General features: G+C 47.6%; 1 protein-coding gene across 3 annotated transcripts; it reads right to left on the bottom strand.

Moving 5' to 3' along the window:
- Positions 1–4,636: 4,636 nt before the first annotated feature.
- On the bottom strand, positions 4,637–16,516 carry CD4 (CD4 molecule). Of its 3 annotated transcripts, none has more exons than XM_018908202.3 (10): positions 16,292–16,516; positions 10,370–10,517; positions 8,674–8,853; positions 8,446–8,589; positions 7,941–8,213; positions 7,133–7,495; positions 6,765–7,007; positions 6,556–6,674; positions 6,250–6,317; positions 4,637–5,033 (listed from the first exon to the last, which is right to left on the bottom strand). In XM_018908202.3, exons 2-10 carry the CDS (start codon positions 10,428–10,430, stop codon positions 5,018–5,020), a joined length of 1,467 nt encoding a protein of 488 aa, XP_018763747.3. In that variant the 5' UTR covers positions 10,431–10,517; positions 16,292–16,516; the 3' UTR covers positions 4,637–5,017. The 3 variants fall into 3 exon arrangements, with proteins under 3 accessions (XP_018763747.3, XP_018763746.3, XP_050835872.1); XM_018908201.3 differs by having other exon boundaries at positions 10,370–10,499; XM_050979915.1 differs by having other exon boundaries at positions 6,263–6,317; positions 10,370–10,499.
- Positions 16,517–17,039: the final 523 nt, after the last annotated feature.

Below are 17,039 nucleotides of genomic sequence, written 5' to 3'. Positions count from 1 at the left end.
TGTATGTGATATTTACCATGAGAAAAGGAATTGCCAGTGTAGCCTTGTCAAATATATGATGCTGTGATGCTGCATGCTGTTTTGCGGAGGAGTGTATGTCCTCTTTCTCCCCCCACCAATCCCCCTTCCCATCCAGTGTAATGCTTTGTGTGTTCTTCTCTTCTGAGTGTTAGGGACCCCTTTTTCATCCCTCTTGCTCTTGTGGCATCACTGGTATCCCAGCTCAGTGAATTCCAGTCTGTAAAAGATGTAAAACTGTCATTTCAGAATTTAATTATGCTGCTTTCCAAAATTACCGAACACTTACTTGTTTGTTCTCATACACAGAAAAGATAATTAGGAGCTCTTGAATCATTAGTCTGGGAACCCACAATATCTGGAAGGAGCTAAAATTACTTCTTTGCTTTAAATTTATAGCACTGAATTGCAATTTTCATTTTACCTTTAGCTTCTCTAGGTATGTTTGAGGTTTCCCAAGGCCAGAACAATCATTTAATTCAAACATAGCCTGGGCTTTCAGGAGCACAGCTGACATGCTGGATGCAGCTGGCCCCGCCAGGGAAGCTCTCTGGCTCCCCTCGTTGTTTCAGGTGGAGCGCTGGCTTCTCAGGAGCCACGGTCCTCATGCAGCCAGCGTCACTGTTCCTGCTGTCCATGCCCAGAGCCTCATCTCCCCACAGCACAAGCTCAGAGGAGGGACTTCCCAGCACTGGAGCCCGAAACAGGCACCTTGACACGAGCCAGCTGGTGCTGAAGCATTGAGGAGCTGGGATTTCTCCTTTCTTCCTTTTTGATGCCTTGCCAGTGAGGCAATTTCTGCCACTACCTCTTATTCTGCTGTTCTTTCATTCTCCAAATCTGGAAGTACCTCTAAGACTTGGCCAAGCTGGCTGGAAAATGAACTGAAGGAGAGCCAAAGGCTTCTTCAGCGGGGATGCCAAGGAAGGATGCTGACATGCATGAGGCAAAGGCTGTGGTTTGGATGTGTGGCTCAGAGGTGAGCGCACTTACAGACCCCGGGCTTCCTCCTAGGAAACACACACTTGGGAATACTCTCAGAAAGGAACCAGTCCGAGACTGAACATCTTGGAAGAGTCTGGTACTCCAGCTCCGCCCTCACCTTTGAGGAGGGTGGATGGAAGCTACTCTTTCTCTGCAGCTTCGTTAGGCTAATGAGCCATTCAAATGGACACTGAATACTGCCCTCCCTCTCCCACCCCCCTCCCCCCTTCCCATCCCCAAGATAAAAAGAAATTAGAAGAGGCTGAAGTGCACAGCTTTTCCCCTTCTAGACCTTGGGAACATGGAAAGAAGCACACAGGGTCATTTGGCTCTGAAGGCTGAGGGATGCGAGTGCTCTGCTGCAGAGCCTGCGGGGAGCATGAGTCACATGGATCGGCTCGGCAGATCCGGTCTGACAGCATTCACCAAATCACTGCCTCACGCTGCTCTCAGAGGGCAGAAATAAACTGGGAAGCAGGAGGGGCTTGGGGAGGTAGCGCTGTGGGACGGGGTTATTTCAGCCCGAGTGTTCCTAGCTCAGCAGAACTGGACAGGGCAGTGTATCCTCAGCTGTGTCCAACCTCCTCCCTCCACTGGAGCAGGGAGGTCTGTGGATCCTGACTGAGGACCACACATTGGAGCTGGGTCCAAAGGACTGAAGCCTGTGCTTCTCCTTTCTGCAGCCCAGAAACATGGGGAACTGTAGTACCAGAAACACTGATGTAATAGGAAAAGTCAGCACTTCACATATTTTTCCAAAATCATGCTTTCTGTGGTATTTCCACATCACTACACAGAGCTCTTGCTGACATTGTCATTTTTTAAGTATTGCCATGTATGCTGTCGTCTCAGGGCTACTCTGATGAGCTGTCACCACCTGATAAAATAAGTCTGTCATTGTGTTTGCTGCTTTGCAGAGTTGTTCATTGCTGTGGTTTGTGTTGTGCAGAGGCATTAATCCCATTGCATAGTGTAGATACACCCTTGTCACACCTAGCAAAGGAAGAAGCCCCCAACACTTCCTGAGAAGGAGAACCAGGATATGTGGAAGACAGCCTGTGAAGTCCTGGCTTGGGCAAGATGTAGCTGCACTCCATTCCAACTCCATTCCAGCTGGGGACTCATCTGCTTTGACATGTTTTGTGCAAGCTTGTTCTTCTCTGGTTTGAATCTCTACCTCTGTGCTGCCTTGAAGCCCACGCTGAAGCTTTCAGTATTGCACTCAGATGGAAAGTAAAGCCCAACTAGGACTCACTCTGTGGATGACTTTTCTCTCAATCAGGGCAGTCCGTGCATCTAGGGAACAAACGAGGAAAATGAAAAGACACAGACGGGAGAGCTGCCAGAAAAGAGAGATTTATAAGATTAGAGCCTACAGTGGTTTGTGCTTACAGGTGAGCTTCAAGTAGAGTAGGGCAGGGTCACAACTTCTGAGATCAGGAGAGACACTGAGGAACTGAGCAGTGCTGAGGAAGGCCTGTCATTTTTGTTACACTTGTGCAGATGGGAGAACTGGAAGCTGTGCATCTGTGGATGCAGCTGTGCACTTAGAGACACCCCAGTGGCACCACCACATATGCTGCCACGCCAGCCAGGCCCCCTGGGAGCAGGCAGAGGGACCTTCTGCATCGATGGCAGGGCTGTGAGCCTGAGAGCTCTCTGCAGGTGGGTCCCAGCTGTGCCTGGGGACAGAACCTTTGGTCACTTGTGAGCACTCAGTGTGCCTCTGCCAGCCTGTGCAAGAGAGGAGAGCTGCATCCTGGCTTTGACAGCTGTCAGGCAGCTCAGGCACCTCCGTGTTCTCCGAGATCCGCTGCTGGCATTGTCTGCTACCCATGCACTTTATCCTGGACAGGCCAGGTTTGATGGACCCTGTGCTGAGAAGAAGTTAACTCTACGCTGGCTGAAACTGGGACACAAGGTTTTTAATAAGCCCTATTAGCTTAGTCTTTTATTGTCAGACTGATTCTCTTGCTGAAAAAGTCAAGGCTGGTGTTTTTAGGTGAAGAGGTTGTTGGTTCAGCTGTCAGAACCTCAGGTGAGCATCTGAACTGCTCGAGATCTCTGCAATGCTAAAGGACCTCCCAACAGATGTTCACCCAGCCTGATTTTTTTGTCCCATCCAGGTATCAGGTGGTACAGGACAATCCCTCTGCTCCAGATACCCATGTGAGTTTGGGTACTCAAGCAGTTATTTAAAGTGAAGAGTCTGGACTGAAGAAACAGGGGTAGTGTTTTGTTGAGGGGATTGTGCCAAGCAGTTTGGCATGACCATTACACAGACCACCACTGACTTTGTGCTCATTTTCCCTCATAACAGCTCCTAAAAGGGACAGGTCCTTAAGCCATGATGGTGCCTTGTTTAGCAGATTGATGGGCCACAACAAGCTCCCAAGGTATGCTGGCAGTTCAGGGACAGGACAGGAGCAGGAGGAGCAGCTGCATGCACCAGGATATGCAGGCTTTTCCAAATTAATGTAGTCGTGTGCACGCAAGCACGAGCTCTGGGAAGGAAAGTGATGTTAGTGTGGCCTTTGCCACTCCTGTTTGAGTGAGGATGATGGTGCAGGAGCAGGTCTGACAGCAGTGGGACCCACACCTGCTGCCACAGCTGCCTGGGGCTGCGTCCCCACTCCAGGGCTTGTGGGCTGCAGGATTCCCGGGCTCACAGGTGCTGCGTGGACCTGTCCGTTGTCTGTCAGTAACAGCGGGGTGCCGGTGTGACTGACAGACAGACAACCCCTCCTCCAGCAGCAGCAGGCATCCCTCTGAGGGTCTTCCCCACAGGGAGCCCTTCCCAGAACCCAGTGCCCCTCTGTGCCTGTCCCCAGCAAGGCCAGCACAGACAAACAAACCAGGACTGCAGCCAGTGACAGCTGTAGGACCTCAAGGCCTTTTTGACCTGCCACTAGCAGACAGACAGCGGAGTAACTTCTATAAACACAAGACTTCTGTGTACATATTTTAACAGCATTTTTCTTTCAGGACAATCTGTCATCTCTGCAGCATGCTTTTAGTTCCATCTGAAATTTCCTGGGCTTTTCACTCCCTCTTCTCATCTCCTTGAGCCAAAAAAAAGGGGTCATTCAGTGAGAAACAGTTCCAATGGCTTTCTCAGAAGCATCTGCTTTCTGCACTCTGTGGGACTAGGCAGTTCAAGGCTGATTTGTTCTCCTAGGCAATTACTTTGTCACAACATTCCCAAACTTACCTTCTAGATCAACATTCAGAACTCCTTCGGGCTCTGACTTCCAGAATCTATTGGTATCCTGGGCTACCCTCCTGATAAAATTAGTCCTGAATTATCCCACTGATTGTGCTGTTTTTACTTGTTTGTTAGCTTGTTATGGGAGAGGTGAAAGCTACAGGCTGACAGATAGATATGGGGGATCAGATATGTAGGTCTAGGGGTAGATATGTAGGGCACAGAGTGCCCAAGAAAGGCACATGGGCATGGACAGAGAGTTTTCACAGACATCAGCAAAGAGCTGATGCATTAAGGAAGGCTTGTGGCAGCCAGGGAGGTTAGGGATAGTGAAAATCAGCATTTCACATCCTAGCAGGAAAGAGAGAAATGTGAATTTGAACCAGACAAGAATGCCTACGAGAAAAATGTAGTCCAGCTTGCAAAAAATAACTCCCAACCCCAAAGTAATTTATTGTGGCTCAGGCAGATAAAAGAAGCGCATAAAATTGGTTCCACAAGAAGGTCAAATTAAGTACATGAACAAAATACAAGCATATTATATGTGTGTGTGTGTGTGTGTATGTACACATATCTTCTGTTCAGCATCTCTCATTATAGGACTGAGGATCAATCATAACCCCTCAGGGTTTCTTGTCTGGTCCATTGGCTCCTAGCCAGCCAACCTCCCTCCATGGCAGTAGACTGGGGGAATGATGAAGGAATAAAGAATTTCATTAGAACAGGAGAATGGGAGATGGATTCACAGAGCACAGGTGGTTAGGTACAGGCAGAGACTTCATCACTCCTTGTGATGTCAGTGCTGCAGTATTACTTTTTCAGCCGGCTGCAAGAGAAAAGTACTACATGAGTACCACCCCCCCACCTGGGTTTTTTTGCATAGAGAATGACTGCCTGCCTCTGTGGCTGAGGATGCAAACAGTTACTTGAGCACCCACATGGCTGCAGTTTAGGTTTCAGTTACACTGAGCTGCTTACTTGGCAAAGAGAGTTAGAGAACAACTGTATCAGCACTTGTACTGCACAGATTTATCTAGATTTTGATGTATCTGTACAGACTTTGTCCTCTCTTTATGGGGATTATTTTTTAACCTTGATAAAATGTAGGTGAAAACAAGGTGAACTCTTTGACACATGTTATGCTCTTCACCACATATGCATCCCAGCTGTGATGCAGTATTTACCAATAAACATTCTCACTGAATTCTTGGTGACAGTGAAAAAAAATTTGGTGAAGCTATCACAATTTGCCAATGTCACTGGTGAAAATGAAGCAGAAGTCTGGTTCTGTACCCAAACATTCATTGAACTTGTTCATGCAGCCATTTATACTTCCTTTCATGCTCCACTTCCAGTGACAGAATGGCTGTCAGTGTTTCCAACAGCTGCTTCTGATGCCTGATACCATATAAGCTTAAAAACATGGAAAAGGGCAGTTTCTCTGCTGAGAAATCCTTGCTCCCATGAAAAGGGTCATGGCACAATAGTGTATTTCACATCACCCAAGGCCTTTAGGAAAGGGTACAAATCAGACTGTTCTGTGATTATTTTTTTTTCCTCTTTTGTTACTCCTGGGAGGTTATTGGCAGTTTTCACCAAATGCAGTCCAGCAATGCTCTAGTAGAGCTTGAATTAAATTACGGACATCATGGATTTTTAAAATTTATGTTTCATCCTTGTGCTTGGTTGTGTGCCTTCCACCTCCACAACCTTGGTATCCCGATGTCAGATTCACTATGGACCCTACCAAAGGACTTTGGAACTCCTGCTTAGGTTCAGCTAACATCTCTCAAAACTAAGGTAATTTGAGTGAAACAACTCTGCTCAAAAGTTTCCCAGCACAGTGCTGCCATGGGTGTGGGATTTAGCATAGCTCATAACTCTTAAGCAGGATTTAACATGAGCAAGAGCTGAAAATGCTGAAATGCAGCTGTACTGTTTCACCAAAAAGGCCGAAGTTCAATTTCTCCCTGCTCAATCATCCAGTTCCTCTCTCTTGAACACAGTCTTTGCCCATTCTGGGTGCCCTCATTGCCACTTACTGTTGACACTGACATGTCTTGTTTTCCAGCAAGTGTTGTCTTGCTTGTGCCATCCTTTTTGCCCGTTGCTGCCAGGAGAGAAGGGACAAAGAACAATCAGATATTTTTATGCTTCAAGTGCTTTCCTCTGAAGCGGTAGTAAAGTGCTGTCTGACATCTGCAGACTGCTCATCTCAAAAACTTGCCTTGAGTCTAAGGATTGACCCTTTGTCTGTCCTGCCCTGCACCCAGACAGGAAATCTGACTCCTCCTGTGGTCTGGAGAGCCAGTAATCTCTGCACCTTTCACAGGGATGGTGGCACTCACCCTTCTCCGCTGCCAGCTTACACCACTGGTGATGCACAGGCAACCAAGGGCAAACGCCAATAAACTGCCTCCAATGCTCGCTCCAATTATCACATTGTTAATCCAAACAGAAGCTTCCTCTGTGGGAGGATACAAATATTTAGACACAGAAACAAACAGAATTTTATGGCTTTAGGGTTGGGGCAGGGACGTGATGCTAATTTCCATACCCACACGGTAGTGAAAGCTGATCTTTTTGTCACTGTCTTCTATGAGGTGACAGCTCCACAGCCCTGCAGCGCTGATGTTCACCTCCAACTTTACTTCACGCTGCTTTGAGTTCTTAGTGTCCATCTTGGTGCCGTTCACACGTTCCCAGCGCAAGAAGGCACCGGGTGCGAGCGGTCCGGAGACCTGGCAGGTCAGGGTCACATTGGCCCCTCTGGAGAGTGGCCCAGCAGGGTTGGCTGAGACTGTAAAGGCAAGACAAGGACGTGTGAGTGAGGGGATGGGAGGATGGGTCCATCCCATGATTTTGGGACTTGCAGGTTTCTGTAGCTCATCCTTTTCATGACCCACTTCTCCTCCTTCCTCTCACCTTTCATCACCACCAGCTCTATCTTGCTCTGTGCGTGTCTTCCTTTGTACTCCAGCTGGCACTGGTACTGGCCAGAATGGTTGAAATGGACTTTGGGGAGCTTCACTTCTATGCTACTTTCAGGTTTGCTTTCAGGTATCTCAAAGAACAAGTCATTGCTTTTTTTAGTCTCATGCAGCTGCCCTTGTGCTGTGACGTTGAAATCAAGCAGCTCATGAGATTTTGCACTTTCCTGTTTTTTCCAATTCAGCCGTCCTGTGAAACCTTTATTCCATTTTATCTTCTGGGAATTCAGACGCCATGACAAGATGACGGTACTATCAACAGCTGCATACTTTCTTTCCAAAACTGGATTCTGAAAACCTGAATTTAGAAGAGACAAGGAATACAGAGGCAGGAAAAGCCATGGTTACGCTTCCCCATGTCTGCCCTTGATCCAGAGTGAAGCACGCTGCACTCAGTTTAAAAAGGACTTGGAGAAAAGCCACGACATCCTCCAGGAAGGTTAAACAGAGAAAGAATAAGACAGCAGAAAGATCCAAAGCTCCCAAGCACAGCAAAGCTGAGAAGAACAGACCCTGAGAAAAGGAGAATCCTCTCCTCACTAAGCCTGGAGAGAAAAATAAGTGCAAGAGTGGAACAGATCTCAGGCAGCAGAATAATCACCAAGCTGCATGGCTGGAAGCCTTGGGAAGTCAACCCTGAAGAACCAGTGCTTGGGATGTGGAGATTAAAAGTTAAACTCATGAGCTGAAGGGAGCACTGGTTCCCAAGCCTTTGTGTGAGTTCCATCTTTGTTGTCACATACCTAATACCTTCACAGCAAAGGAGATGTCCTGATTAATCAATGGAGAGTCTGAATGAACCTGACACACCCAGGTCCCGCTGTCCATAGTCTCCAGCTTCTTTAAGTTCACTATGTATTCTTGACGGCTCTTGCTTTGTAATTCTGGTGTTACTCTCTTATTGTTATTGTCAAACAATGTGATGCTGAGATTGGGTAGAGGACTGGGTGAATTTTGGGTTAAATTCAGCTCAGGGGCTTCATTCTGCAGAAAATGGCCATCTGAAGAGATTGTCACTGTAAAAAAAAAATGCACAGCCAGTAAGTCAGTTCCTCTTCCTGCAAGAGAGAGACACGTGTTCCAGCAAAGAGAACATGGAGACTCTGTGCTCTGGAGATGGAGGAGAAATGAACCGTGATAGCCCAGGACAGAAGAAATGCAGCTGGATAAAGAATCCCAGCAGAGAGGTCTCCCCAGGATCTATGGTCCCCTCCCCTCCTGATGACGAAAAGCCCTCCACCCACTCACATTTAACGATGTGCAGTGAGGTGCGGACTTTGTGAGTGCCGTATTCACAGGTGTAGATGCCGGCGTCGGAGAGGTTCAAATTCCACAGTTTCAGTTGTTTGTATTGCATCTTGATGTCAGACCGGTCAGTAATGAAAGTTGGTCCTTTTGAAAAAATAGCCTTGGTTAGGAGGGAAGAGGTTTCTCAGTTGTGTGAAGGGAGTAGGGGTAATGAATTGGAAGCCTTACTTCTCCAAACTCTACGATCCTTTTCCATCCGCCATAGAAGAGTATCAGAGTACTTCCAGCTCACAACTGAGTCCCGAGGTAATTGTGAGTCAGGAAGTATGCCTGTGCAGTTCAGGGTCACGTCCCCTCCTACAAGCCCAGTCTGGAATTCATTTTGGTGAACCATACTGGAGATGAGGCCTGAAAGTCAATACCCACCCAAAGGGAGGCGTAAGTTCACTTTCTGAAGGGTGGCTCAGCAAACACTTCCCAGCCCTCCAAAAATATGTTGATATTTCTGCTTCCTTTCCAAGACACTGAAATTATCCCTAATTTCTGAATTTGCCACTCCTTTATATCATCAGTCGAGCAATCAATCATTTGAGATCTTTTATTATGTGGTTATTCTCTTTCACATACATTCAGAAAAAAAGGAAAATACCAGTAGTTATGGTGGACTGACCATCATTCATCATTTTGAAATGTTGACAATTTTACTGAAACAACCCTTTTCCACTAGATAAGACTTAGTTATTCTACTGGTAGCAAATGAAGGACAGCCTATGTCAGCCCTCCTTCACACACTTGATGCAGCACTGACAAATTTGCTCACACCTTCTTCCAGTTTGTGCACGGATGAAAACTGAAAATACAAAAAAATGAAGAAATAAAGTAAAAAAAAAAGAAAGAAGGCTGATCTAATGTCAGGTTCCTGTTCTTTGGAGGAGGACTATGTGACAGTAAAAGAAATAGGTTGTATAAGGTTGAAGAAACATTAGGAGTTGTTTCTTGGGAGAGTTATTTCCTTTCCTTCACTGTAAAGAAGGTTTCCGCAGGAGAACTTAAGAAGGAGATGGAGTTGCCAGAGGTAAGATTGGGAATAACAGGATTGCGATCTTCTGCCTCGCTGCTGGTAAGCTCTTAGAGATGCTTAACCTGCAAATCCCCAAGGTGACCTGAGTACTGAAGAGCTATAGAAGTGTAAAAATTAAAGTTTACATGAGTTTAATGTAGGGTTTGCCAGAAATTACATCCCTCCAAGAGGTCACCTGCAGCAGTACCCATACAGGTTTTCGATTATTGCACGTTGGACTACAGAAGTTTATGATTTTGTCTTTAATTGTGAAATTAGAAATGTTATTAATAAGAGTTGCTATCTTTTGCTTTTCATTTGGTTCTAGGATGCACAAAAGATTTCCAATCTTTTCTCTGTGACCAGAGGAATCAAAGCTGAGTATCTGAGAAATGCAGGCTTGGCCTTATTCACTGTCTTTCCTTTCTTGGAAAATGAGCACTTAAAAATTCACCAAAGCTTATAACATTAGCAGTCAAGCTAAGCAAGCCAGTAGCATTCCATTTGCAAGGGCAAATCTGTGGTGAGATTCTGAAGATCACATCACAGATATGGTTATGCATCACAGATATGTTTTTGCCCAGACAGCTGGAGGCAATGTGGAGGGCATATTTTCCACTCTGCTTGGTGTGTATCCTGGTTCTCACAGGACCCCCACTCCTGCACCTCTGTGGGGCAGCTCCCCAAACCCTGGTTTTGGCTGGCAGGCACAGCAGGCGGGCTGGGAACAACCTGAGTCCCAAAGCTAAACCGTGTGAGGAAACTTGTACAACACATCAGAAAGAGCCTAGAAATACATCGAAGGCTGTGAGGCTTGTGGAAAGGCTGCGAGAACCATGAGGGTTTGCTGGGGCCAGGACTCACCCAGATGCAGAAGCAGGAAGGCGGCAGGCATGCAGCTCAGGGCTGTACCACTCGACTCCATCGCTGGGAATGCTTCTCCCCTCCCCGGAGAGCGGGGCTGGAAATGCTGCTACTGCCAAGGGATCTTATCCTGGAAGACCCAAATGCTCTGTGAATAATGTTTGATTATTCAGACCTCGATGGATGGGACTTGTGTTCCCAGTCAGCTCCCACCATCCTTCAGCACAGGAAAATGGAAGCTTATTGGGAAAGTCACCAGAGCCCTTTGTTTCAGCAAAGAATCCATCTGCAGCGTGCCCCTGGAGTTTGGTAATAAACATTTCATTTTACTCATCCCTAGGTTTCTGGCATTCATCAGGCAGCAGCTGTTTATACTGCCAAGAGTTCTGTGCTTTTTTACTTCTCTATGGTGGGTTATCATCACTCTTGCAGAGATTAAAGCTAAACACATACAGGGCTGCATTAGCAAGAGCGCAGCCAGCTCTGCTGGAAGTAGAGTGAAGTAATTATTTCTCTCTATTTGGCACACCTGAGGTCTCATCTAGGATACAGGGTACAGTTTTGGGCCCCCAGTACAAGAAGGGTGCCAACAAACCGTACGGAGTTCAGTGGAGGGCTAGTGACATGGTGAGGAGTTTGGAGCACCTGATATACAGGGAGAGGCAGAAAACTGGGCTTGACAGGGAGAAGGGAGCCAAAGTGGGATCTAAGTTCAGTTTCCCATTATCTAATGGATATTACCTAGAAGAATAAGCCACATTCTTCTCAGATGTGCACAGGGGAGGAACAGGAGGCAGCAGCCATATGTTGAGCAGGGAAATGTTGACTAGATAGAGGGAAAACTTTCTTCCCACTGAAGGTGGTTCAGCAACGGAACAGACGCCAAGAGATGCCAGGCAATCTCCACCATTGGAGACGCTCAGAAGTTGCCTTGTCAAGCCCTGAGCAACATGTTGTAGTTTTAGAGTCAGCTCAGCTCTGAGTAGGAGAACTAACTGGAGACCTCCCAACGTCCCTTGCCATTTAAATATTTCCATGTAATTTTGTGATTCTACGATTACAGCCATGTGTTATTAATATTTTTCTTCAGGTTTGGGTTTTGTTTTTTTTTAACTTCTTACCTTAAAAATCTCAATAACCTGCAAGTCTGATGTTGGAAAGACCTGCTTGAATTCTTAGGACTATTCAATGAAAAGTATGGGGAGAAGGGAGGAAAGAGGTCCAAAAGAAGTAGTTGCATTAATGGTAGCAAAACCTTAAGTGGGAACTGGAAGCTAATGGTCCTGCTAAGGTGATTTAGCAAATTAGATGCAGTTTCTGACTGTAGCAAAGACCAAGTGCTGGTAACAGCTGCAGCTGGGTGGGGGAACAAGGTGAAGGGGACCATGGCTGCTGGTGCAAGGACACTACTGAGCCCTCCACCCCTAAACCAAGGCACAGAAGGGAAGCCAAGAAGCTCAAATGCTCTGGGGAGTGAGCCAGCCAGTGAGGTGACCTCACTTCTCTGAAAGCAGGCAGTCCCCATGTCAGGCGTGTGACGGACTGAAGGCTGGAGTCTTAATGGGATTAAACTCAAAAGAAACGCATGAATAATTCGCTACAGTATTTATATGTACGATGTGCAATATTAAGTGTAATATATTCTATTAGAGGATAATTTAATACTGAAATTAATTTAATGATCAGAGCATGTGAAGCTAGCAAAGAGTAGATGAAAACATTAGCACTACATCTAAATGGAGATCAGGTCAGCACAACATCTGACATCCAGACCGATGTACAGACATGCACAGATGAAAAATATGCGTGCAAGAACAAGACAGCAGCCATATGCACCATCAGAAGAGAAACAGGTGGCAAAGACACAGTCAGAGGAGACTTGTGGCTTGCCTCGTGCAAAACAAAAAACTCACCCCAGGCCAGGAAACATTTGCATGAGCTGTTTTCTGCGAAAATTGTGAAACAAAGGAGCAAGTGCGGATGATTGGAGATCACTCCTAACAAGATGCAGAGGCAGTGATGAAGCAGTTTGCTGGGTTAAGCTACAGAATAAAGAAAGGGGCACTAACAAGGCATCTGTATGCATCTCACTCCGAAGGAACATCGATAACTGAGAACTGGCACGGGGCCCTGAGTAAGATCCATTCCTGAGGTGACAGGAGAAACCTCATCCCTGCTGTGAAATCTCTCATCATGTGTTCCTGTGGGATGAAAAAGTCAGCCCCCACTCTAAAGTAATATCTGTGAATTAACAGTTCAGTGATGGCTTTCAAATTTTTTAAGTCATTAAACTTTATATAAAACCTGAAGGTAATGGAACAAGTAAAAATTAATGAAATCGCTGAGTCACACCTCATAATTTTGTTTTGACTGGGAATCTCTATTCTCCTGTCATATGGCTTCAGTTTATTCTTTGTCTTCTTGCTTCCTCGTTATTGAGCAAAACCACACAACCAGAGCAGTGTGGGACCGGTGAACTGCTGACCTTGTGCATCTTGGTAGATGCAGATTGATGCATCTTTGTTCTTCTGTTTCTTCTCTTGGTTTCACCTCTTCTTCATTCCCACTTTGTTCACACTAATCTTTGTATTTCTGTGGCAGATCTCCACAGTGTGATGTTACCACCTACATGCTACAAATCAGTGGGGAAAATGGGTTGCCTTCAGCTAGGATTTCTTTTACACACTTTCCCTCTCTCCCTGCTTACTTCTACTTCTCATGCATGCCACTTCCTATTCCCCCCTGCCTTTCTATCTCCTTCTGCATCCCTCCAGGCCAGATCCCAGGCAAGGCTGCTCGGGAGTTCACAGATCTCAGAGAGCAAGGCTCCGCTGTGCTAACGGAGCAAGCTGCTCTCATTAGCGGATGCTTGTAGCAGACCCACAGCCTCCTTACAGGCAACCCAGCTGCATCTTACCGTGGTACTCATAAATTAAGCGGTGTCACAGAATGTCCCCAGGCACTGGAACATACTCATCAGTCCTGTTAAATTGCTAGTACATTTCCTGACACATTTTTGGCCGGGGACAGCTCTCCCTCTCCCGAGCAACTCTTGGGATGCATTTAGGTGTTAGCATGGGCCAGGGACCTCTCCCATTAGGTGGCTGGCATGTGGCCAGTTCATTTTGGAGGTTAAGTGAGTTTAATAGCCCAGACCATCTCATGCCAGCTGGCCTCTGTGCCAGAAACAGTCCAGGCATACTTGATTTATTAGCACATCTAGCAACGGAGGAGCAGGGCTCCCTCCCAAGTGAACATTGATTTCCTTTTCATTTTAACTTCCCCCTCTTATTAAACTGGTTTAATTTCCTTCTTGACTTATTTTAATGATCCTTGGCTCTCTGAGGGATAGGAAAAGGAGAGCTGAGGTAGTGAGTGGGCTTGCTTCAGAGAATGATGCCTGCAGGACCAAGTCATGCCTGGAGAACATTTGCATGAGAGCAGGGCCGGCAGCCCCTCGGTCCCTCCAATACCGACCCCCAGTGGGTGATGGCTACAGAGACCTCTCCACAGGCTGACACTGGCATGACACAGGAGGAAACTTGAATTTAAAAAACCCCAACAAATAAAAACTCTCCTGATGCAGAGCAGGCCATCTCCTTTTCTCAGTGTTTTCCTGCGCCTCTCTCTCGCAGTGTGGTTTTGGTTTCTCCCCTCGCTCTTGTTTGTGGCTGTGCTTTTGATCTGGCAGCAGCTCGTTCTGTCAGGGTGGGGGGCCCCCAGCCCTCCCTCCCCACCAGGGCTCCACACCTCAGCTTCCGTCGCGGCATTTCCCTCTGCGCTGCTGCCGGGCCACGGCTCGGGGATGCAGCTGCGCCTTGCCCTGCTCCAGAGCTGGGCTCAGCTGTGGGGCTCTGGGCTAAAGGGCTTCACCTCTCTTCTTCTCAGTTTGAAAATATGAAACTAAGCTGACTTGGCTCTTTTACCAAGTAGTGGTTTCTTTGAATTTACTCCTTAATATTAAAGCAAATGTCAGGCGAGCAGCAGGCAGGGAAAGAGACAAAGTGGGATGAAAATAGCCAGCAGAGAGCAAAGTTATGACAGCAGTGAAGGTCATTTCATGGTCCCTACTGTCCCCCTGGACTGTTTGACCCTCCCTCCATTTCCTCCTGAGTATCTCTGCTCATCCAAGATCAGATGCCACCCTCCCATTGGCGCCCCTGGGAGGGGGAGGTGCTGGAGCAGGATCCATGGGTCACACGGGTGAAAGCAGCTGATCCTCCTCGGGAGAGGTCCCACCATCAGGACAAGGAGGGTGTCACTGTGTCAGCACCAGCTGAGCTCCCCTCAGCCACGAAGTACCCCATGCCCAGTGACATGCCTGGAAACATGTGGAGGCTGCAAGAAGTGGCTCTGCAGCCCAGGCTGCTCCCTTCTGGCCGCAGGAGAAGCCAAGACCTGCCTTTCTAAAGCCACCGGAGGCCTTGACTAATCAAGGCACTGTGATACACTCTGAAATCAGCTCCTTCATCAGCCTTCCAAGCCCTGTATGTGCTTGGGATGACATTTGGGTATCATCCCCCCTTAATTTTGCTCTGGTGAATAAAGGGTCCCCACGAGAGGCTGTGGCAGATCAGGTGGGCACCGTCCCTGGGTGCTCAAGAACCTCTAGTGGGGATGAGGTGGATGGATGCTCACTTTGGATGAGCCAAGCCCTGCTGTGCTGCAGGCAGACATGTTTGTGAGACACTGGGGAGGACAAAGGAAAAGCCAGGGAGACCTCATCACAGCCTTCCAGTACTTAAAGGGATCTTATAAAAAAGATGAAGAGAGACGTTTTAGATGGTCAGATAAGAGAAGGAGGAACGGTTTTAAACCGAAAGAGGGTTGGTTTAGATCAAATGATCAAATCTGTTAGGAAGAAATCTATTATTCAGAGACTGATGAGGCACTGGCACAGGTTGCCCAGAGAAGCTGTGGCTGCTCCATCCCTGGAAGCATTCAAGGCCAGGCTGGAAGGGGCTTAGAGTGACCTGGTCTAATGGAAGGCCTGTGGAGGGGTGTTGGAATGTGATGTTTTCTAAAGGCCCCTTCCAACCCAAGCCATCCTGTGATTCCAACCTGCACCAGGGAGTGTTGAGTTCACTGAGCAGTAACCTGAGCTAAACCCTCATGAGGAGGAATATCTGAGGTGGCTGATGGAGGCTAAGCAGGATATGCCACCTGAAAGTTGAAAAATTCAACCAGAAATGAAACTCCTGCTTTCAACAGCACAGCAGCCCGTGTAAGGGGAAAGCAAATCCCTTTTCTGTTGTCCCGAAATTGCAAAGATTCCTCTTTTTCCAAGAAATCCTGCTCACTCAGCCCTGAGCTAATGGATCAGGCTGCATTGGCAGCTAGTGACAGGCAGTGAGCCAGTCAGCCTGGATTAGCAGAACAGACCCCTCCAGTCTCAGCACGTACAGATGTAAGTAGACATCCTTACTTAGCTAGAGACTGGCATCTTCTTATTTTTGCAGGCTTTTTTTAGAATAAAGTTCCCCTTCCTGCAGGGTACGTGGAGAAGGTGATAGCAAGTGGCAGCTGGTAGAGGGCTGCTTCCCAATGCATTTGCAGCCCTTGGGGATATGCAGTCACCAGTGACAGGCCCTCATATAGGACATATTTCCCTATATATGGGTTTAAAAGATCCATGAGATCCCCAGGCTCTGAGCTTTTCCTAACTCCCTTTTTTTATGCCCCTTTCAGCGAAAATTCCAGGGAGTCAAACAGTTTTAAGTTAAAATTAAAAGGCCTTGGAGAATTGCGCAGCCCGAAGTATTACCGAGTCAAAGGTTTAAGATGGTTTTACAACAGACCTTTAAGAGGGGCAAAACCAGTCCATCCGTGCCGAAACAGCAACTTGAGCAGAGTAAGAAAGTTCATAGCATTAAAAAACCCGAAAACAGGCTGGCCTCTTAGCAGAAGAAAGAGTTTCCTTACCTCTTTTCTCTCAGCCTCTGCGTTTCTGTCTCCCTGTGTTTGTCACCTGCCGTAGCTGATCTCACCCAACTACAGCTGAAACAAAAGAGGAGCGAAGTTGATGTTCAGCAAGCAGATGTAGGGCTGGCCTTGATGTCTCCTCCTCTCCAGCCAGAGCCACAGCAGCAAGGTCTTGCTGCCCGTCCAGGCTCTGCCGACACCCGCCGACTCCTCTGGGCAGGCGGTGGTTTTCCAAAGGCACGTGATTTCCACTCTGGGTGTGGGCAGAAATGGACCTGAGCGGAAGGCGAGCTATGGCAGCGCTGGGGAGAATGAGTGTGCGGAACAGAGAGAGCCTGCTGGCCACAGGGCCCCTGATGGAGGCCCTGGCGGGGCTGAAACTTCCACGTGGATGATGGCTGGGAGCTGGTTCTGCTCCGCTGAGGAGGAAAGCTGACCAACAACAGGATAGCTGAGCAGACCCACACCCAGCCCTTGCCTCCCGCACTCTGTGAGGGCAATCTGAGCTCCATTTCCCAGCCTGTCTCCTGCACCACCACTAAGAGGAGGCACCTCTGAGGGCTGACCCCAGCCCCACCTGTCTGTGCAGTTTGTCTGAGATTTAGGTGAGATGAGAGAATATTTTCTTTATAGCGGTGGTGGCTTTTCCTTGGCTGTCAGCCAGCACCCACCCAGCTCATTCCCCCTCCTCAGCAAGGCAGAGGGAGAAGATGTGGAAAACCCTCTCAGGTCAGGATAAGGACAAGGA

This window comes from Serinus canaria, chromosome 1, assembly GCF_022539315.1.
Source record: "Serinus canaria isolate serCan28SL12 chromosome 1, serCan2020, whole genome shotgun sequence".
NCBI lineage: Eukaryota > Metazoa > Chordata > Aves > Passeriformes > Fringillidae > Serinus > Serinus canaria.
This window is presented reverse-complemented; position numbering and strand designations above follow the sequence as displayed.